Here is a 23,401-nt window from a genome sequence, read left to right as displayed (position 1 = left end):
AGTCTCTCAGATGAAACAATGTGCATGGTAAAGAGGAAACGAACAGACATCACAGGCTGAACTTTGAACTTTAGAGACACAGCGCGGAAACAGGCTCTTCGGCCACCCAGACCGCGCCGACCACTGATCACCCCATACACTAGCCTGCACACTAGGGACAATTTACCACTTTACCAAAGCCAATTAACCAACAACTCTGTACATCTTCCGAATGTGGGAGGAAGCCGGAGCACCCGGAGTAAACCCACGCAGTCACAGGGAGAACGTACAGACAGCACCTGTAATCAGGATCGAACCCGGATCTTTCGCACTGTAAGACAACAGCTCTACCTCTGTGCCACATTTGCACTGAAAAAATTATATAATTATCATTTCAAACTCCCTTTTGACTCTTCAGTAATTCTATATTTCTATCATTTAATTTTAAATTCCGACAGTATTTCTGACTTTCAGCAGTTGACTAAATTAAAAACTCAAAAATATTATGACTTTACATTGTCATAAGGTCACGTCCTTTGGCAAGGAGTAGACTTGTCCTCGTCTAGCCAGGCAATTGGCAGCATGTCAGATTCATGATCCCAGTCTCTGGTCAAGTTGTGTGTGTTTGGCTAAAGGTGCTCATTTGGTCAAATCCTTTCTGTTCTGGCCATTTGTGAATTGTGACTTGACCCAGTACAAGTACGACATGTTCCTACTGACCTTAACATGTAAAAATCCTTTACAGCCAGTTAAAAAAAATACTTTTAACAGGTGCTCCTAATGCAAAACATGTGATGGCAGCCTTAGAATGAAAAAAGCATGTGAAGATCAAGTTATTTTTAATTTTAGAAGAAATTGTGAATAAAATTTGAAAAATTACATAAAGAGTAAGATTATGGAAATGAGAATAATAGTTTTTCTTATAGTATTAAATGCACAAAAATGTTTGTTTTGGAGCAGAAAACTGATGCAGATTTAAAATGGAGATGGACCTGAAACTGTTTTGCAGCCTGGAGCTTAAATGAGCATATGTTTGTACCTTTTGAGAAATACATAACAGCCACAAAGCAGTGAGGCTTTAGAAGATACCAGATGCTTTTAACCTAATGCCTCGGTTTATTTTTGTAGTGTCATGAGTCTATTTGCAGAGATTTTACAAGCAGTAGTTTGTTTATTTTTTAACGGGAGTACATTGAGGCTCGATTTATTTGTCTATAACGCTCCAGCTAAGCAAATATTTTATGGTACAAGAACTCATTTGAAAATTTCAGAACAAGGGTTTCTTGGAACAAAACAAAATCTTTTGCTGTAATGAGAGGTCGTACGGATTTTGTTTTAAAAAATGACAGAAATGAGGTAGCATTTGAAGAGGACTTTCTTCAGTAATGCAGGAACCCAAGTCATTGGAAAACTTAATTAACATTGATAAACCTCAAGGAAAGCCTGTTCCGTTGGTTATTTGCTAGTAAAAGCCTGTCCACTGCTTCTTAAAATGTTAATTGTTTAATCAAATTTTGTTTTATTATTCAGGCCACATGCTGCATCATGTTAACATTGGATTAAAGGTGAAGCAATGTGTTCATGAGATCCCTTCTATTGCTATGGAAGCAAACATCCAGCCCATTACCCGAACTGTTCTTCGAGTTCGCCTGACCATTAATCCAGACTTCAAATGGCATGACCAGGTAAAAAGAACTTTGCCAAAATGATGGGGCATTATGCAAAGATTAAAAAATTTGATTTTTTCAGCCGTTTTTTCAATAGCTACAATTGACGATAGACAATAGGTGCAGGAGTAGGCCATTCGGCCCTTCAAGCCAGCACCGCCATTCAATGTGATCATGGCTGATAATCCACAATTACATTATGGATGTAACTAATGGTTATTCAAAATAAAGATGGCATTTAAGAGGCTTTTAGCTAGGCAAATATATATGCAGTGAATGGTTAGATATGGATTTTGTGCAGGCTGAGGAGATTAGTTTATCTTTGCATTATGTTCAGCATGGACATCGTAGGCTGAAGGGTGTGTTCCCGTGCTGTACTGTCTTATATTCTAAGATAAAGAGGAGCTGCAAAAAAATTGAAATAATGTGATTTTTTTTCAATTTACCTCTCAACAAAACTTACCCTTGATAGCCCTGTCCCACGGTGCAAGTTCATTCCAAGAGCTCTCCCGAGTTTAAAAAAAATCAAACTCGTGGTAAGTACGGAGAATGAACGTAGCGGGTACGTCGGAGCTCAGGGACGTCTCTTAGCGCTAACGGCAGGTACTCGGGAAGACTCGCTAACGGCAGGTAAGCACGGGAAGACTCGTGAAGATTTTTCAACATGATGAAAAATGTCCATGAGAGCCCCGAGTACCGGTGAGTGGCCATTACCGTAAATCTCTGAGTTCGAATCAGGGCAAACTCGGGAGAACTCTTGGAATGAACTCGTACCGTGGGACAGGGGTTTAAGTCTGTAACATAAAATAGAAGCATCAATTTTGAAACATTTTTGTTCGTTTGTCTTGAATGTTGAGAAACAAATCATCGTCATTTGGGCAGGCAAGACAAGCTTTATGAAGCTGTTATATCTGGTAATGGTCAAAGCAGAGAGGAGAAGGTCGCAATACAGGACCCCAATATTTGAGGTGAAAACTGGTGAATTTGGACTAGAGTTGTTTCAAGCTTAGATCAGTGTTAAACTAGTCTGTAACATTGCATATTAAATTTGTGCAAGCAAATTGTGAAATAGGCCACATGTTGAAAGCAAGGATAGGAAATATGCAAACATCATACTGAATATTGAATAACAAAAGTAAAAGTAAAATCAGCTTATCACAATTGATTTTGGCACAATTGTGATGTATACGAGCTAAAGTTAACCGTGGAGCTAGGTATCATCAAATGCATTATTCCTTTCCCACAATTAATCCTTTCTATTTGATTTCAGGCCATACAAAGATGATTTTAGCATTGTGAGAAATTTGAGGAAGTAGGCTACCCCTTTCTAAATAATGAGAAGTGAAATGCAAAGGAAGAATTATACAATTACAACAAATCACAAAATGGATAAAATAGACCGGCCGCTAAATAGAAAAGTAGCCACAGAAATTTGTTACCTCTCAATCATTCCTGTGTTAATAAACAAATTGAATAGATATAGTGTGTCCGACTGCAAGATCTCCCTCACTTCAGAACATAGATGGAAAAATTCCCTGTTATGTTTCAATCAATGGCTCCATGAGCAATGTTCCCTTACCTCCCCTCCCACCCAAGGTCCTCCAGCTGCTTCTGCCATTCACCCAGCTTCCTGCTCGATGTGTCTTCTCAATTCGGAACAGCAATTTTCTTCAGTTGTAATGAGTTCAGAAAGACATGTTAGTGTGTGGTAAGGTAGCTTTGGAAAATAGGAAAAGAAACATAGCATGTTCAGGAGACGTAGTAGAACTCTGGTAAAAGTAATACAAATTTTTGGCCATATTCGTTTGAGCTGGAGTTGAAATATATATATGTGTGTGTGTGTGTGTGTGTGCGTATATATATATATATATATATTTAATGGCACTGAAAAGATTTGTACATTTCAAACTCACTTTCTGCGATAGGAGTGATAGGAGCAGAATTAGGCCATTCGGCCCATCAAGTCTACTCCGCCTTTCAATTGTGGCTGAGCTATCTCTCCATCTTAATCCCATTCTCGCGCCTTCTCCCCATAGCTCTTGACACCTGTACTAATCAAGAATCTATCTATCTCTGCCTTAAAAATATCCATTGACCTCGCCTCCACAACCTCTGTGGCAAATAATTCCACAGATTCACCATCCACTGACAAAAGATTTTGGTTTGGGAATTGAAGAAAAATTCCCAAACCAAATAAACCAACCAAATTCCCTATAAACTAATGCATTTGTCATCTTTGGTATGCATAGAAAACATGTGGATATTTAAGTAATAGCAATTAGATTGGATTCTTAGGTCAACATCAAATGCTGGAGTAACTCAGCGGGACAGGCAGCATCTCTGGAGAGAAGGAATGGGTGACGTTTCGGGTCGAGACCCTTCTTCAGACTGATGTCAGGGGAGTGGGTGGGACAGAGATGGAATGTAGTCGGAGACAGTAAGATTAGTGGGAAAACTGGGAAGGGGGAGGGGATAGAGAGAGAGGGAAAGCAAGGGCTATTTGAAGTTAGAGAAGTCGATGTTCATAAAATTAGATTCTTATCTTTTTCCCATAAAATAAGAATACCAATGTTTAAAAACAAATGCGTGTATTCTTTTGATAGGTTATGCATTAAAACCAAGGAAAGTTAAGTTTGAAAACTTTATTAAAATGTGTGTTTTTTTAAATAATTCCATATCTAAACTAATGTACATTGAATTCGGGCAACCCTAATTATTAACTGTAATATGCCTTGTGATTTAGAGGTGCGCTTTAGTGATAATGATTTGTAAAAACTGAGAGCAATGATCTTTTCTTAAAGAGGTTGATTTTCGTAGACCTTAATTGCAAAGCTTTTCCAAGCTTCAGCTTGCCCGTATTCTCCAAATTATTTTTAATGTTATAAAAGTAAGACCATTGTGAACAAAAATATATTGTATGTTCACTCAAAGCATTGCAATGTTGGATGATCAGCCATGATCATATTGAATGGCGGTGCAGGCTCGAAGGGCCGAATGGCCTACTCCTGCACCTATTTTCTATGTTTCAATGTGAAAGTACTGTAACAGCATTATGGAATTTTCCATGACTACTGCAAATATTTGCAGCAATCTTTCTGAGAACTGAGTATTAGTACGATATGAATAAGTCCAAGCTAACATTATCAGTAAATGCAACGTGATCCATGCTATTTGTTTAATGGGGAAAACTGATAGGATAGTGCCCTGAAATACTTGTTTAAAATAGGTATGTACATCAAGATTTATAAATGCACTTCAGATAATAAATTCATTTTAAAGGTGCAGTGACTTATTTTCCCGAGTAAAACTGTTCTGCGGTGGATGCACACACACAGAAATGAGCTGCGAAGTATCAAGTGTTTGCTCCTTCTGTATTTTATGACTGCAGAGTTTTGATTGTAAATTGAGATTTGTGTTAGATGGATGATTTTCCAAAAGGCGATTTAAGTCAGAGGTGCGGAGGTAATACCATTCTAATGCTAATAGCATATGATTGCTATTTGTGAGGTTCCATGTCATCAGGGGGTACTCTCATTATTCACCTTTAAGTTCAGTCTGGCTCACAAAACAGCATTGAGGTAAATCCTTACTAATATAGTGCGCTCCATAATGTTTGGGACAAAGACCCATCATTTATTTATTTGCCTCTGTACTCTACAATTTGAGATTTGTAATAGAAAAAAAAATCACACGTGGTTAAAGTGCACATTGTCAGATTTTAATAAAGGCCATTTTTATTCATTTTGGTTTCACCATGTAGAAATTACAGCTGTGTTTATACATAGTCCCCCCCCCCCCCATTTCAGGGCATGGAAATAATCCTAATTTCATAATCCTAGAACATGGGCACTATCTGTAAAAATAAAAACATATTTAAGGCAAAAGACCCCTTATCAGAACTGTTATTGCTTGGATTATTTTAGTGCTCCAAAATGTAATGTTCTCAACCTTGAATAAACTCTGACTGAGAATCCACAGCCTTGTGTAGATGAAAAATCTAGAGAAGAAATTATGGGTTTTAGGTTTATACTGTGCCAAAAATAACAATATTACCCCCTTATACTGTGCTAAAATAACAGTACTACCAATCTTCCAGGGAATCATCCTTTAATCAATCTGCAGAGTGATGTTGATGATGTCCATTTGATCACGTGGAAAGATAATGTGTTTTAAAGGCAGGGGAACCAGAACTGTTACTAATACCAGCATTTGATGACTGAAAAGAAGAACACATGCAGAGAGCTCACATCAATGATCATAATGCAAATCTTGGAAATCTTCTAAACTACCTATGAAGAAGCATAGATAGACACAAAATGCTGGAGTAACTCCACGGGACAGGCAGCACCTCTGGAGAGAAGGAATAGGTGACGTTTCGGGTTGAGACCCTTCTTCAGACTGAAGAAGCATATTCCAGTAATGTAACTGTAACTGCAGAATTGGTCTGAAAGCTAGAGTGCTTTCAGATAGATATGGTTCTTCAGCTGTTTATGATTCAATGCAAAAACACGTCCTCTTTTACAAAGAAGTTCCTTATTTATATTTATTCACATATCCCGGATAGGCTGAAATCAGAGAAAATTGTCATAAAAAGATAACGGCAATGATGCTTCATAATAGACCACGAGAGACTGTAATTTTAGTGTTTGTGTCTAGGCATCCTCCAATGTAAATGATTGCAGGATGGATAAGTTGTATTATCATCTTTAATTTATTTAATTAAGATTATATATCGTAACACTTTGAACTTGACAGCAAAGTGAATATTTACATATTCTGTGTCTGTTGAGGGAAGCAGATGCAACCATGATGATGAGCTTAGCTTTTCAATTACTGCAGCTAAAACAAATCATTAGACTATTATTTAAAGGGATGTGGTTGATCAAAACTTCCAATCTGAACATCAATCATTTCTGCGTGTAAACAAGAATCAGAAAATGATGATAGATATTTAACAGTGCAACACTGATTAATATTAATAATTTCTTGAACAGTTTCAAAATGTCACTGGCAACATTGTTAGAGGTTCTTAGTTTGCCATCATTTGTCTCGTACATTAAACATAGAAACATAGAAAACAGGTGCAGGAGGAGGCCCTTCGAGCCAGCACCGCCATTCATTGCGATCATGGCTGATAGTCCCCAATCAATAACCCATGCCTGCCTTCTCCCCATATCCCTTGATTCCACCAGCCCCTAGAGCTCTATCTAACTCTCTCTTAAATCCATCCAGTGATTTGGCCTCCAAATTGGTCCATTTGATCGGTCAGCTTCCATCACATTGATATTCCACTGATTGTCTTTGGGGTACAAAGAGACCAGCGGTGTAAGGGGCACTGGATTTATTTTATAAGTATTCAAAATCATTTGCTTCATCCCATTCTTGCTTCCACCTTGAACTAGAGTAGCAACTTTGCAATGACAATAAAGAATCAGCAGAGGGAGTGCCGAGTTAATGGAAAAAATATCTGTTGTAATATAATTTGTCGTACATAGTTGTGGAGATTGTATATTTCAGCTAAAAAGATGTTGAAGGGTTTAATTAAAACTGCATTTGATAAATCATTACCTTTTCCTTCTATTGTGGAAGAACTAATGTGCATCATGGAAGGGCATTTTTTTCTTTGTTCCAGAAACTAACTGTGGAATGTGTGGAAAAGGAGCAAAGGCATTCCAAAAAGACTAGATTGTATAGTACCATCAACATAGAGAAGTGGCTTTTTTTCCTGCATTAACGTAACCATTAATGCCTTTACAGCATTAATGTACAGAGGGACACACAATGCTGGAGTAACTCAGCGGGACAGGCAGCATCTCCGGAGAGAAGGAATGGGTGATGTTCCGGGTCTGAAGAAGGGTCTCGTCCCGAAACATCACCCATTAATTCTCTCCAGAGATGCAGCCTGTCTCGCTGAGTTACTCCAGCATTTTGTGCCTACCTTCCATTTAAACCAGGATCTTGGGGTCCAAATCCATAGCCCCTTAAAAGTGGCAACACAAGTAGATAAAGTGACCTAAAGTTTGATTTCAATCAACTGAAGATCAATGATATGAATTGATGCAGATTTAGATAATAAAGACCAGATCAGAGCCACATGCTGATACATTCAATGGACAAGAAGATGAAACATACTTCAACTGTCCAAGAATGACAATACTTAGTGCAAGATCAATTAACCATATAATATAACCATATAACAATTACAGCACGGAAACAGGCCATCTCGACCCTTCTAGTCCGTGCCGAAATATTAAAAAAATATTTTGTTGTGTGTACAAAACCTGAAGGAATTTGATTGAATGAAAACCATGAGTATGTTCTGCTATTTAGAAGTTGTACTGTGATATTTTGTTGAACACATTAGCTACAGAATTCTACATAATATAATCACATGATAGGATACATAATTCATCTCTCATAGTCATAGAGTGCTAGTGTGGAAACTTGCCCACACTGGCCAACATGTCCCAGCTACCCTAGTCCCACCTGCCTGCGTTTGGTCCATATCCCTCCAAACTTATCCTATCCATGTACCTGTCTAACTGTTTCTCACTGTATCCTATTTCTCCATAATTGTCCATCCTTACTAAACTGACACTACATTGTGGCTCAGGCTCAACTTTAAAGCACTATGCTATCAGACTTGATCTAGATTCATTTGTTCTCTGCTGAGATACTAGCCTTCAGCAATGTCCTTACTTTGAACAGACCATTCCCGAGGGTCAGAGTCATGCAGCTTGGAACATGTCCTTCAGCCCAACTTATTCTGCTGACCAAGATGCCCCATCTAACCTATTACCCTTTGGATGAGGTGGTATAGATTCTATGGCTGATTTGACCTCATTCATTGATGTGTTATTGTTGTGATTATATCACTCTGGCATCATTTTCTCAAAGTTATGTTCAGTAGTATTGGAAGGCAGAAAATAATGAATAGTTCTTGTCTCCACAGACTCATGGATCAGTCGGTGAGCCTTGGTGGATTTGGGTGGAAGATCCTGTGAATGACCACATATACCATTCAGAGTACTTTCTTCTGCAAAAGAAACAGGTGAGACGTAACCACATTGGTAACACGGTCATGACCTTTCCCCCATAACTGCTCATTTTGTGGTTTGTGGTTGCTGGGGCAGTAAAATGGAGGTGATGCATTACTTCAACCACTGGATTACATATCTTGAACATGCAATCCAGATTTGTTTAATGTAGACTTTTGATATACAGCGCAGAAACAGGCCCTTCGTTCCACTGAGTCTGCGCCGACCAGCAATCACCTTGTACACTAACACTATCCTACATACTAGGAACAATTTACAATTTTACCGAAGCCAAATTAATCTACAAATCTGTAAGTCTTTGGAATTTGGGAGAAAACATCGCACCCAGAGAAATCCCACGCAGTCACAGGGTGAATGTATAGACTCTGTGCAGACAGCACCCGTAGTCAGGATGGGACCCGGGGGTCTGGCGCTGTAGGGCAGCAACTCTACCGCTGCAACTTTACTGCACAACAGTAAACAAGAACCGTTTCACTTTCACGACACAATGTATGAAAATATGTTTTTCAACTGTTGACCACAATCTAATGCTAAAATTGCATGTGCGGTCAGTTGCATATCTGATTCTTGTTTGTCACAATGCACATTTTGTCATTACTCTGTAAAGCAGTATAGATTGAGTGTTAATTCACCCTTTAAACTTTCCTGGAATCAAGCAGTATTGACAAATGAATCGTGTGAATTTGAATTCATTTTCACAGCATTGATATCAGCCTGTCTCGTTCCTGTCCATAACTAAATAATAAAAAAAAGTTCCTAGAACACTGCTTGTAACAAAATGCCAGAGGCTGATTTGAAGGCAAAATCTAATAATGAGCTCACAGTGTCTCTTGTGAGATAAAACCAGATGTTACAGAAAAAGGATCATTTTAATCTTGAAGAAATGGTGCATGTGAACAATTCATGTGAACAATTTAGAATTGCATTTGTTTTAGTTTATATGAGAACCTTATGAAATATCCAGTTGCAATTTTTTCAAAAAGTATTTTTGGTGGGTGAATAATTAAAAAACTTCATTAATGTTTTGTTTTTTATGTCGATTGTAGGTTGTGTCTAAAGAAGCGCAGCTGTTGGTATTTACCATTCCTATTTTTGAGCCATTGCCCTCCCAGTACTACATCCGGGCAGTGTCTGATCGATGGCTGGGAGCTGAAGCTGTGTGCATAATTAATTTCCAAAATCTGATTCTGCCGGAAAGGCATCCTCCTCACACTGGTAATGGAACTATGAAGCATTTATTTGTATAGTATTAAGACATTGCAGTCGCACTTTAAGTGGCTCAGTAGTTCATTCAATGCCAAGCTAAACTGTGCGACCAAAGTTCTGAATTTCAAGGTCAAGGTTTCAAGGTCAGTTTATTGTCACATGTACCAATTAAGGTACAGTGAAATTCGAGTTACCATACAGCCATACTAAGTGAAAAGCCACATACAGCCACATAAAATAAAAGTTAACATAAACATCCACCACAGTGGCTCCCCACATTCCTCACTGTGTTGGAAGGTAATAAAGTCCAATCTTCTCCCTCTTTATGCTCCCGCGGTCGGGGCTGTCTAACTATCCGCAGTCGGGGCCATAAAAACTCCCGCAGCCGGCGATCCAAAGCTCTCGGGTCGGGGTGATCGAAACTCCCTCGCGGGATGGTTGAAACTCTCCGCGGCTTGGAGCTCCTGAATCAAACTCTAACCAGGGTCCGCATGTTCCACGATGTTAAAGTCCACATGCCCGTGGTTGAAGCGCTCCACAGTCGATCCCACGATGGTAAGTCCGTGCCGCGCCCACGGTTGATGCGCCGGGTCGGTCTCCAGGAAAGGCCGCGCCACTCCACGATGTTAGGCCGCATTGCGGATGGAGATGTGATACGGAAACAAACCAAGGAACACTAAAACATACTCTTTAACACGTACTTAAAATAACAAGAACAAAAGAAAGGACAGACAGACTGTTGGCGAGGCAGCCACTTGCTGGCAGCACCCGGTGGATTTGTCCCATTGCAGCAGTTATCTGATCTTTATTAGGGTAATAAGAGAGATCCTTCACCAAAAAATTCACAAAATGCTGGAATAACTCAGCGTGCCAGACAGCATCACTGGAGAACATGGATAGGTGACGTTTTGGGTCAGGACCCGATCCGAAACGTCACCCATTATTTTTCTTCAGAGATGCTGCCTGACCTGCTGAGTTACTCCAGCACTTCAGAGATCCTTTGACTGGCCGCAGCAACTCTCCAATCACCAGAAACTATAGATACCGTAATCTGGTGTAAAAAGCCTGATTTTAAGATCCTGGCGATCCTAACTGGAAATGCAGATATATAAACATTGGATCAAACTGGTTTGCAATGCAACTGATTAATAAGCACCCTAAACCTGGATACACTGGTTGAATAAGCAGCCTGATCTTTTCAATTATGATTCCACACAAATAATATCTATTTTCGATGTATAACTCAGTAAGCAGCAATGTTGATGTTGCCTCTGAGTCTGAAGGTTATGGTTCAAGTCCCACTCCAGAACTTGAGCACATTAACTGTTCTGACATTGCAATGGAGTTTTAAGGGAGATGCGTTATTGGAGTTACATTTTTTAAGCTGAAACCCCAACTATTTCAGAGATTATATTCCATGAAGCTGTTTGGAGAGAAACAAAGGGGCAGTTTGTCATGTGTAAGAAAGAACTGCAGATGCTGATTTAAATTGAAGGTAGACACAAAATGCTGGAACTCAGTGGGTGAGGCAGCATCTCTGGAGAGAAGGAATGGGCAACGTTTCGGTCGAGACCCTTCCTCAGACTGATGTCAGGGGAGGGGGCGGGACAAAGATAGAATGCAGTTGGAGACAGTAAGACTAGTGGGAGAACTGGGAAGGGGATGGAGAGAGAAAGCCTATCTAAAGTTAGAGAGGTCAATGTTCATACCGCTGGGGTGTAAACTACCCAAGCAAAATATGAGGTGGTGCTGCTCCAATTTGCACTGGGCCTCACTCTGACAATGGAGTAGGCCCAGGACAGAAAGGTCAGATTAGGATTGGGAGGGGGAGTTGAAGTGCTGAGCCACGGAGAGATCAGGTAGGTTAAGACGGACTGAGGGGATGTGTTCAGTGAAACGATCGCCATGCCTGCGCTTGGTCTCGCCGATGTAGAGAAGTTGATACCTGGAACAGCGGATACAGTAGATGAGGTTGGAGGAGGTGCAGGTGAACCTCTGCCTCACCTAGAAAGACTGTTTGGGTCCTTGGATGGAGTCGACGGGGAAGGTAAAGGGACAGGTGTTACATCTCCTGCGATTGCAGGGGAAAGTACCTGGGGTGGGGGTGGTTTGGGTGGGAAGGGACGAGTTGACCGGGAAGTTTCGGAGGGAACGATCTCTAGGGAACGCAGAAAGGGGTGGAGATGGGAAGATGTGGCCAGTAGTGGAATCCCGTTGGAGGTGGCATAAATGTTGGAGGATTTTTTTTAACTTAGTTTGTCATGACGTCCATGCTACCATTATAAAATGACTGACAGCAAATTTGTACGGGCAAGTGGTGAGGTGTGTCGGACTCTTACTAACCAAGTTTCAAAAATCATGACAGGAATAGATCGGGTAGATGCACAGTCGTGCCAAGTGTAGAGGAATCGAGGACTAGAGGACATTGGTTCAAGGTGAAGGGGAAAGATTTAATAGGAATCCGAGGAGTAACTTTTTCACAGAAAGGGTGGTGGGTGTATGGAACAAGCTGCCAGAGGAGGTAGTTGAGGCTGGGACTAGCCCAACGTTTAAGAAACAGTTAGACAGGTACGAGGATAGGACCAGTTTGGAGGGATATGGATCAAGCGCAGGCAGGTAGGACTAGTGTAGCTGGGCCATTGTTGACCGGTGTGGGAAGGTTGGCTGAAGGGCCTGTTTCCACACTGTATCACCCTATGACTTTATGACGAAGTAGGTGAGCTTCTTTGCAGCTGGTAAAAATTTGGAATTTGATGATTTCACTGATGATTTCCATTTGCATTGTGTCAGCAAATGAAGCAGTCCATGCTTGGACGCAGCAAGGTCTCGACAACATTCGGGTATGGGCTGAGAAGTGACATGTAGCATTCACGCAACAAAAGTGCTGGGAAAAGATCTTCTCCAAAGAGAAACTTCCGCGATGTTCAATGTCATTACTATTAGTGAGTCCCCACCATCAAGGTATATAATGGTCGCAATTAAATCTCGTCTTTTGCACAGAAGCTTTCTAGTTTGTGTTCTGTGCACTCGTTTGTATCTCTGTTGGCACGTTTCTTGCATGGAGTTACTTCTGTTTTGCAGAATTGCTTGATCTGCAGCCTTTGCCCATCAATGCGCTGGGAAATCGGGAGTACGAAGCCCTGTACAAGTTTACCCACTTCAATCCAATCCAGACTCAGATCTTTCATACTGTTTATCACACTGACAACAATGTACTACTTGGAGCTCCAACGGGTTCTGGGAAGACGGTTGCAGCCGAGCTGGCAATATTTCGGATTTTCAACAAATACCCAACATCAAAGGTTTTTTTTTTGTTTATTTTATTTCCATTATTTTTGTAAACATTTTGGCTGAATAATATTTAAATTTGTATAGTTTTTAATCTCCATTAATGTATCTTGGACTACTGAGGTAAAAGTTGAGTTTAGTTTGGAGATACAGCGTAGAAACAGGCCCTTCGGCCCACCGAGTCCACAACGACCAGCGATCCCTGCCTACCGACACCATCCTACACACACTAGGGAAAATTTTACATTTATACTAAGCCAATTAGCTTACAAACCTGTACGTCCTTGGAAGGAAGCTGAAGATCTCCGAGAAAATCCATGCTGGTCATGGGGAGAACGTGCAAGCTCCGACCAGGCAATCACCCGTAGTCAGGTTCGAACCCGGGTCTCTGGCGCTGTAAGCCAGCAACTACACCGCTGCGCCACTGTGCCGCCCAAGTTATGAAACCATAAGAGATCCAAGATGCTGAAATCTGTTGCCAAAAATTAGAGCAGCTGGAGGAACTCAGCAGGTTGGGCACCATTTTTGGAGAGAAATTAATAGTCTATGTTTTAGGCCAAGACCCTCCATTTAGACATAAAGAGTAGAGAGGTGGCCAGGTTAACGAGGTGGGAGGAGAGGGGAAACTAAAGCTAACTAGGAATATGGGCATACAGGAGAGGAGGGATTGTTTCAATCGTTCTTTTATTGTCACATGTACCAAAGTGTAGTGAAATACATTTTTTGCATATAGATCAGGGCGATGATTACCATACATGGAGACAATCCCTGATTAAGTACCCCATGCATAGAAACAGCCCAGCGAGTCTCTATGCAATAGTCACCAGATTTTGGCACCATTTTACACAGTCCAAGTTGACTGAATCGGATTCAGGCTAAATCTCAGTAAGGATGTGCAACTGATGCACACTATAGTGCCCAGTTATCATCAATAACCAAAGAGTCATATGATATGAATCATTTCATATTATTGCCATATTGATACACTTGCTAGTATCCAATATGTTTGTGTCACTTATATTGTGAAGCTTCATTTTATGACTTTAAAACTTTTTACAATTTCTAGGCTGTTTATATTGCTCCTCTGAAAGCGCTCGTGCGTGAACGAGTTGAAGATTGGAAAATCAGAATTACAGAAAAGCTGGGTAAAAAGTAAGCATCGCATGTACCGCAATTTTAATGTGTTCATGCATCTATTATCAATGCCTCTGATTTTCATCTTATTCATTTCAAATTGTTGATTCTGACGGATTCTGTCCTATATATATATATATATATATATATATATATATATAGTTTTATTTGTGTTTTTGAAATTCTTAACCAGCTATAATAGTGTGTGGTATAGATAAATCTATTGTAGTAATCATCAAAATAGTTCTGTAAATGTTGAAACCAGGCGTGGGAATTTTGTGAATAGGTCTGGAATCTAAGAAAGAATATTCTTGTGATAGAGAAATGCAGAGGTTATGATTATTTATTGGGATGTGAATGTTGTCCATTATAAATAGATTGGGCCCATAATCTCATAGAAACAGAATATTCTTCCGGTCATCTGTCTATCCATTTCCTCCAGAGATGCTGCCTGACCTGCTGAGTTACTCCAGCATTTTGTGTCTATCTATGACATTTCCCTTGACTGGAGATCGGGTAGGTCCAGGCGGACTGGGTGAAGGTGTTCAGCAAATGATTGGCCAGTCTACATTTGGCCTGGGCTGGGCATTGACAAACGTAGACTGGGCAATCGTTTTGGTGAATACTTTCGGTCAGTCCACCTGGACCTACATGATCTCCCAGTTGCCAAACACGTTAATTCCCCTTTCAATTCCAACACTAACTTTCTGTCCTAGGCCTCCTCCATTGTCAGAGTGAGGCTAAATGCAAATTGGAGGAAAAGCATCTCATGTTTTGCTTGGGCAGCTTACAACCTAGGGGTATGAATCTTGATTTCTCTAACTTCAAGTAACCCCTGCATTCCCTCTCTCTCCATCCCTCCCACACCCAAGTCGCACCAACTTCTCGATCTCACCTAGCAAACAGCTAACAATAGCCTGTTTACTTTATCATTGTTACTTTTTTGCATATCTTTCATTCCTTTGTTTTATATCTCTCTACATCACCGTCTATCTCTCATTTATCTTTCCTCTGACTCTAGTCTGAAGAAGGGTCTCGACCCGAAACGTCACCATTCATTCTCTCCAGAGATGCTGCCTGCCCCGCTGATTTACTCCAGCATTTTTGTGTCTACGGTTTAAACTGGCATCTGCAGTTCCTTCCTACACATTTAATGATCTCTGATGGTTCAAAAATAAAATCTATTCTCTGTAACGTATGAGATAATGTATTTCTTTCTTCAGAGTGGTGGAATTGACTGGGGATGTGACTCCAGATATGAAGGCGATCAATGAGGCGGACCTGATTGTCACAACCCCTGAGAAATGGGATGGCATCAGCAGAAGTTGGCAGAATAGGAGTTATGTGCAGAAAGTGGCGATCCTCATCATAGATGAGATCCATTTACTAGGTAATGATTCAACATTGAATTAAATTAGACTGCAGAAGTATAGTTTTGTGTATTATTTTCCCTTTTGTTCTCCATTTTTCATGCTACTATTTTTTTTTGCCTAGACTTAATGTTGTTTTGCTAAATCTTTCTTCCATGATCACCCTGGACTACCTCATAAGTTCTAGGAGCCGATTAGGCCATTCAGCCCATCGTCTACTTCCCCATTCAATCATGGCTGATCTATCTTTCCCTCTCAACCCAATTCTTCTACCCCCGACACCCTTACTAATCAAGAATATCTCAATCTCCGCCATAAATATACATCGACGGCCTCCACAGCCGTCTGTGGCAATGAATTCCACGGATTCACCAACCTCTGACTAAAGTATCTCAAATCGTTTCTTCAAAGTGGGATAACATTAGCTACCCTCCAATCCACAGGAACTGATTGTGAATATATAGAACATTGGAAAATGATCACCAATGCGTCCACGATTTCTAGAGCCACCTCCTTGAGTGTCCTGGGATGCAGACCATCAGGCCCTGAGAATTTATCAGCCTTCAGTCCCATCAGTCTACCCAATACTATTTCTCGCCTAATGCAAATTTCTTTCATCTCCTCTGTCAACCTAGATCCTCTGTCCTCTAGTACATCTGGGAGGTTGTTTGTGTCTTCCTTAGTGAAGACAGAACCAAAGTACGTTCAACTCATCTGCTATTTCCTTGTTCCCCATAATAATGTCACCTGTTTCTGCCTTCAAGGAACCTACATTTGTCATTACTAATCTTTTTCTCTTAACATCCCTAAAGAAGCTTTTACTATCCTTCTTCATATTCTTGGCAAGCTTACCTTCGTACTTCACCTTTTCATCCCATATTGCCCTTTTGTTACCTTCTGATGTCCTTTGAAAGTTTCCCCTCTGGCTTCCCGCGATTCTTTGCTATGTTTTTCACCTTTTCTTTTAGTTTTATACCATCCCTAACTTCCCTTGTCAGCATGGTTGCCTCTTACTCCCCTCAGAATCTTTCTTCCTCTTTGGAATGAAATGATCCTGCATCACCTGGATTATGCCCAGAAATTCCTCCATTCCTGTTCCACCGTCATTCCTGCTAGGATCCTTTTCCAGTCGACCTTGGCCAGCTCCACTCTCATGCCTTCATAGTCCCCTTTGTTCAACTGCAACACTTCTGATTCAACCTTCTCCCTCTCAAATTGCAGATTAAAACTTATCATATTACGGTCACTACCTCCGAGCGGTTCTTTTACCTTGAGTTCCCTTATTAAATCTAGTTCATTAGACAAAATCCAGAATTGCTTTCTCTCTGGTAGGCTCCAATACAATGCTCTAAGAATCCATTTCGGAAGCACTCAACAAACACTCTTTCTTGGGTTCCAGTACCAAACTGAATTTCCCAGTCTACCTGCACATTGAAATCTCCCATAACCACAGTGGCATTACCTTGTTACATGCCAATTTTAACTCCTGCTGCAACTTGCACCCTCAGTTCACAGCCCTGATCCTCCTGCAGCCATGTCTCTGTAATCCCCACAGTGTCATATCTACCAATCTAACTGAGCCTCAAGCTTATCTACTTTACTTCTTATACTTCGCGCATTCGTATATAATACTTTCAATCCATTACTCACCTCATCTTTCGCATCGATTCCTATTTCACTTGGCCATACTCTCCTATCCCTTCGTGATGTTTCTGTCCTGTTCATTCTGGTGTCTTTTTTAACTTTTCCTATACTTCCTTTCCCTTTAACTCCATCCTTGTATTTCCAATTTGTCTCCCCCCCCCCATCCCTCCAGAATGAGAATGGTCCAAATTATGTGCATAAAATAATTTCTACTGTATTTTGTTTTACAAATAATATACATTGTGCACATTGCAACATTTCTCAATACCCGTGTAAAGTATAAAGCTTCCCGTCTCTGATCTAAAATGATCTGTGTTTCTTAAAAACCAAGATTAATATCTCTTAAATAATTTGACAATTCAACATGTGTTTGTTTACAGGGGATGAAAGGGGTCCTGTGCTCGAAGTAATTGTGTCCAGAACTAATTTTATCTCATCTCACACTGAAAATCCTGTAAGAATAGTGGGCCTCTCCACCGCTCTCGCAAATGCCAAAGATCTGGCTGACTGGTTGGGCATCCAACAGGTAAGGGGGGGGAAATTAGCTCATGACGAGTAATTGCACGTGACAGGCTGTTGCCAAATGGATCATGTGTGCCAGTGCACTTTGGAAGCACATGTCATTTAATGGTATGTTGCAGAATGCAATCAGCAGTTTGTAAGCTGCAGCTGACAGTGATGAAAGCATGTGTCTTTTGTCTGGACTACTGATGGTGAATTTCAATGAGCAGTAACAATGGCCATTTTGAATAACCACTTGTATTATTAAGCAAAGCCCCACAGCTCACTCCACATTTAATACTACATTGCTTTCTGTCATTTTTGAAGCTCCTGCAACGTTTAATTTTCTTATTAAGAAAACATAATATCACATACTAAGGACATGTTGCCCTTGCAGCATCCAGCCCATCAGAGATTACAGTTAATTGCAACTGGCACAGCTTCTATGATAAATTTTTTACATGAAAATCCCATCACTATGCCTCGATTGCTGCATGAGTGGGATCTGAAAATAGGCAATGCACAAAATTTCAACTTTTACTCCAGCACTTTGTGTATTTTTATTTCTGATGTTATGGTTCATCATCCTTTTTATTTTAGATTAAATAGCAAGATGTCATTTACTCTAATGTCGGCAGAATGATGAAGCAAAATGATAGCGCTTTAGGGTATAATTAAATAATATGTATCGTTTCATATTTTATTTAGAATGGATTGTTTAACTTCAGACCATCAGTGCGGCCCGTTCCTCTTGAAGTGCATATGCATGGCTTCCCAGGCCAGCATTACTGTCCTCGTATGGCTACTATGAACAAGCCAACATTCCAAGGTAACATTTAAAATTTAATGAGCAAGAATTTTTTTTTTACACGTCTAAACTTTCTTTTCACTTGTCTGTTTCTATTCAGCTAATCTGCATGGCATGTGAACTACAGGGTGCTATTTAGTTTTGGTTTTTTTTGGTTAGAGATACAGCCCAGAAACAGGCCCATCGCCCACCGAATCCGCGCCAATCAGCGATCCCCACACACTAAAGGGCCTGTCCCACTGTACGAGGTAATTCAAGAGCTCTCCTGAGTTTAAAAAAAAATCAAACTCGTGGTAAATACGTAGAATGTACGTAGGGCTACGTCGGAGCTCATGGATGTCTCGTAGCGGCTCGTAATGCTAACGGCAGGTACTCGGGAAACCCGGTAACTCATGAAGTTTTTTCAGCACTGTGAAAAATGTCCACGAGAGCCCCGAGTACCTACGAACAGCTATTACCGTAATTCTCTGAGTTCGAATCAGGGGAAACTCGGGAGAACTCTTGAATTAGTGGGACAGGCCCTTAACTCTATCCTAAACACACTAGAGACAATTTACAATTTTACCAAGCCAATTAACCTACAAACTCTTTGGAGTGTGGGAGGAAACCAGAGATCCAGGAAATAAACAACGCAGGTGATGGGGAGAACAAACCGAGATCACCTTTAGTCAGGATCAAACCCGGATCTCTGGCGCTGCAAGGCAGCGACTCTACCGCTGCGCCACTGTGCCGCTCTTGTAAGTGAGGTTACTGTAATAATAATAATGGATGGGATTTATATAGCGCCTTTCTAATACTCAAGGCGTATTCTCAATACTCAATACTCAATAGGTACAAGGCTATTGTAAAGTTTTGTAATTTTAACTGACTATGGATTGCGGGAGGAAACTGGAGCAACCGGAGAAAACCCATGCAGTCACGGGGAGAACGTGCAAACTCTGTACAGACAGCACCCGTAGTCAGGATCGAACCTGGGTCTCTGGAGCTGTAAGGCAAAAACTGTACTGCTGTGCCGCCCTCATTTACCACAGTGCCAGAGATCCGGGTTTGATCCTGACTGACTATGGATTCAATGGCTTCTGACAAGACTAGACGTAGAAGCCAACACTAAAATCAACATGATTCTATGATATTTCTACTTTTAACAATAGATGACATTTTGCAGCATCATATATGAGAATAGTTTTGAATGCAAAAAGAGTAAAGAAATTTGTGCACACACATAAATTTATTAAAAGTTTTCAAAGTACCTTAAATATCTGAATATATATATCACCTGAACTGCTGTGTGATTATTGTAATTAAATTACTGATCCAATTAATTTAAGTTGTATGGCTTTGAAAGCGTGCACTGTGTCATTACTGTTTAGAAGTCTGAAGTTTTCTATCTGATGTTTCTCTGATTAAGAGAAAGAAAGTAGCACAGTTGCTTGATAGAGAAAGTCACCCTTCACCTAATGTTGAATGAAACGTGCAATCTACTTGTGATTCAAATTGGAATCAGGAATGCGTAATGTGCCAAGGTACTGGATACAGGTTTCAGTGTGGCCTTTAAGAGGCAATAAAATAAGTATATGTTGTGGCATATTTGCAAGGCTACAGAGAAGAGGGCGGCGTGGTAAAAGAGGGCGGAACAGAGGTATAGTTGTTGCCTTACAGCTCCAGAGACCCAGGTTCGATCCTGACTATGGGTGCTGTCTGTACAGAGTTTGCACGTTCTCCCCGTGACTGCATGGGTTTTCCCCGGTTGCTCCAGTTTCCTCCCGCATTCCAAAGATGTGTAGGTTTGTAGGTTAATTGGCTTCCATAAAGATATTGTCTTTAGTGTGTGAGATAGAATTAATGTACGAGTGATCGCTGGTCAGCGCGGACTCAGTGGGCCAAAGGGCCTGTTTCCGCACTGAACTTCTAAAGTAAAGTAAACTCAATTGCTCTGATAGAGGCCTGATACACACACAATGGGCTAAATGTCCTATTGTGCTCTAACCATTCTCTGATTCTCTGATGTTTGAAATGTGATGAGCTTTTATGCTACAGCTACTTTTACAAATAAAAGATTTAAGTTCAACTCGTAATAACAGATATTCCTTAAATAAGATTGTCAAATAAATAGCCGTGATTTACTTGTGATGCTTGCCTTCGGCCTTTGGGAGTTCACCACATTCAGCACCAAGAATAAACAACAACGGTTCCCAATGGTAAACAAACATTTGCAATTTTCAATTGCTGCTGCATTTGAAATAAACTAATTCTGTCTGGACTGTATGCTTATCAACTTTGTAAAGAAGCACAATATTGAACTGTAGGCAATGTGTAGTCTTAAAAATGAAATATAAACATGCTCATCTAATTTCACTAACAAGTGTTTATTAATTCCTTTGAGAGTACACTTCCTATTGATTGAGTAATAGCTGAAGAAATAAATTCTCAAATGTTTAACTGTTGGGTTATCGTACTAACACTTGCGCATTATTTTAGGTCAGACTAATTACAGTTATATGGCTAAGCTTATTAGCTGTATGACATAAATGCCTGTATTGATTGCAAGGAAGAGGGCAGTCTTGTCACCTCAGATTAATTACAGCCTGACAATAGCAAAGTACTAAACACTAATGAACAATAAATCTATTCTGGACCGTTCAACACAGCTGTTCCTTAGGCACCAACAAGTCATTAGATGTCGAGCTTTTACAAATAGTTATTTTTCTTAACAGCTATTCGGAGCCATTCGCCGTCCAAGCCCGTGTTGATCTTTGTATCATCCCGACGTCAGACTCGTCTCACAGCTTTGGATTTGATAGCCTTTCTGGCAGCAGAGGAAGACCCTAAACAGTGGCTACACATGGATGAGAGAGAGGTACAATGCTCAGCCTGAAATTGGGTTCAGTTGCTTTGCTTGCTATTTGATGTTTTTTAAGAAAATGATATTTATTAACATGGAACATTACAGCATGGGAACAAGCCCTTCAGCCCCCAATGTCTGTGCCAAACAGGATGTCAAGACCATTTCTTATATGCCTGCACATAATCCATATCTCTCCATATATCTATGTATGTGCTGATTCAAAAGTCTCTGAATGCCACTATCGTATCTGCCTCCACCACCACCTTTGGCAGCACGTTCCAGGCATTCCCCAGCCTATGTGTTTAAAAAAAAAAAATTTAATTGCCCCCGCACATCTCCTTTAAACTTTACCCCTCTTGTCTTAAAGCTATGCCATTTAGTATTTGATATTTCCGTCCATTCAGCCTATCTATCGTATCTATAGCTCTCATAATTTTCTGCATGCATTGATAGAACTATAAAAGTATTAGCATTCACAAAGATGTGCAAAATCACCATTTCCTTGCATGGCTGGGATGAAATCAAAGGGTCAGTGATCGTATGGTGGAAAGGAACCTGAGTATTGAAGGGCAGAGGGAAGATCGGAAATTAAGACCTAGCACAATGAATAATCGTATGTAAGGAACATCTTGATACGTTTGCAAACAAGTGTTTTCTTGTACATTCTGGGAGTGTACAACATTGGTCGCTTCTGTATCTAATTCATCCTGCAATTTTACGGAAGCAGCAATGTTTTTGCAAAAAACAATTTGATAAAGGTCTGACACAAAAATTGAATAAAAGTGACATTGCTCAGAACTGGAGACTCAAGAGATTTTAGATGCTAGAATCTTGAGCTAAACACCTAGTGCCTGATGAATTCAGCAGGTCTGGCAGCATTGAGGAGGGAATGGACAGTCGATGTTTGGGGTTGCAACCCTTATTTGGATAAAGGAGGGTCTGAATAAAGGTCCTGACCCGAAACCTTGTCTGTCCATTCCCTCCCCAGATGTTGCCTGACCTGCTGAGTTCCTCCAGCAGCTTATGGCTCAGAAATGTTTATTATTTCATTTCAAGGTGCATTTTTAAAGGTGTGTCTCTGAAATAAACACCCCCAGGTGATCTAATTTCTGAACCATAACATTAGATGTGCAGAATCAGATGAAGCATCTGAGAACAAATTAAACTGAGCACTAAGCTGAACAGCCAAATAAAGTATGCACCTGAGAAGTATTGTGCTTAAACGGTGCAATCCACTCATTATGAAGCTTCAGTCGCTGACACTGAAGGGATCTCTCCAGAGGGATCACATTGATGGCTCTTCTAATAAAAGAGTAATGCGATATGATAGTGACACCCAAATCCTAAGAATTGAAATAAATAAAAGAACAGTAGAAGTATGAACTATTAAAATTTGATTGCAAGGACATCTTAAAGAAGTATCCATTTTCAGTGGGATTGTAAAAGTAAATCCAGAGCACCGCATCAAATTAATCCTCCCCAAAAACTCCAATAACTGCACAGGATTTCTTCAACTGTCAGTCACCAAATTTGTTACCCAGATGACTTGCTGGATCTGAGGAAGTGATTAGGATATGGAAGGACAGGACAGGACAGGGCATGGGTTTAAAGTGAGACCGGCAAGATTTAAAAGGAACCTGATGGGCAACTCAAATGATGTTGGGTATTTGGAACTGCCAAGGCAGTAGTTGAGGCAGGTTTCTATAACGACATAAAATACACAGAGACAAATACATAGGAAAGATTTAGATGGATATGAGATTTAGATGGATATGGCCCAAATGCAGACAAATGAGAGTTAATTTGGTGGGCCATCATGGTCAGCATGGATGATCCCAATGCTATGAAAACTCCTTCACTACCGGGGAGCCGCTGTGCCAACTACATAAGCAAGCCAGCAG

The 23,401-nt window shown here is 40.4% G+C and overlaps 1 protein-coding gene across 1 annotated transcript in view; it reads left to right on the top strand.

The window, feature by feature from the left end:
• ascc3 (activating signal cointegrator 1 complex subunit 3) overlaps positions 1–23,401 on the top strand; it is a 363,313-nt gene that overhangs the window by 230,250 nt on the left and 109,662 nt on the right. The window contains exons 22-30 of the mRNA XM_033021915.1: positions 1,510–1,664; positions 8,599–8,697; positions 9,751–9,919; positions 12,992–13,212; positions 14,265–14,350; positions 15,556–15,722; positions 17,727–17,872; positions 18,556–18,676; positions 21,370–21,512. Of these exons, the coding sequence (XP_032877806.1) occupies positions 1,510–1,664; positions 8,599–8,697; positions 9,751–9,919; positions 12,992–13,212; positions 14,265–14,350; positions 15,556–15,722; positions 17,727–17,872; positions 18,556–18,676; positions 21,370–21,512 (1,307 nt within the window). The remainder of the gene's footprint in view (positions 1–1,509; positions 1,665–8,598; positions 8,698–9,750; positions 9,920–12,991; positions 13,213–14,264; positions 14,351–15,555; positions 15,723–17,726; positions 17,873–18,555; positions 18,677–21,369; positions 21,513–23,401) is intronic.

This window comes from Amblyraja radiata, chromosome 5 (assembly GCF_010909765.2).
Source record: "Amblyraja radiata isolate CabotCenter1 chromosome 5, sAmbRad1.1.pri, whole genome shotgun sequence".
NCBI lineage: Eukaryota > Metazoa > Chordata > Chondrichthyes > Rajiformes > Rajidae > Amblyraja > Amblyraja radiata.
This window is presented reverse-complemented; position numbering and strand designations above follow the sequence as displayed.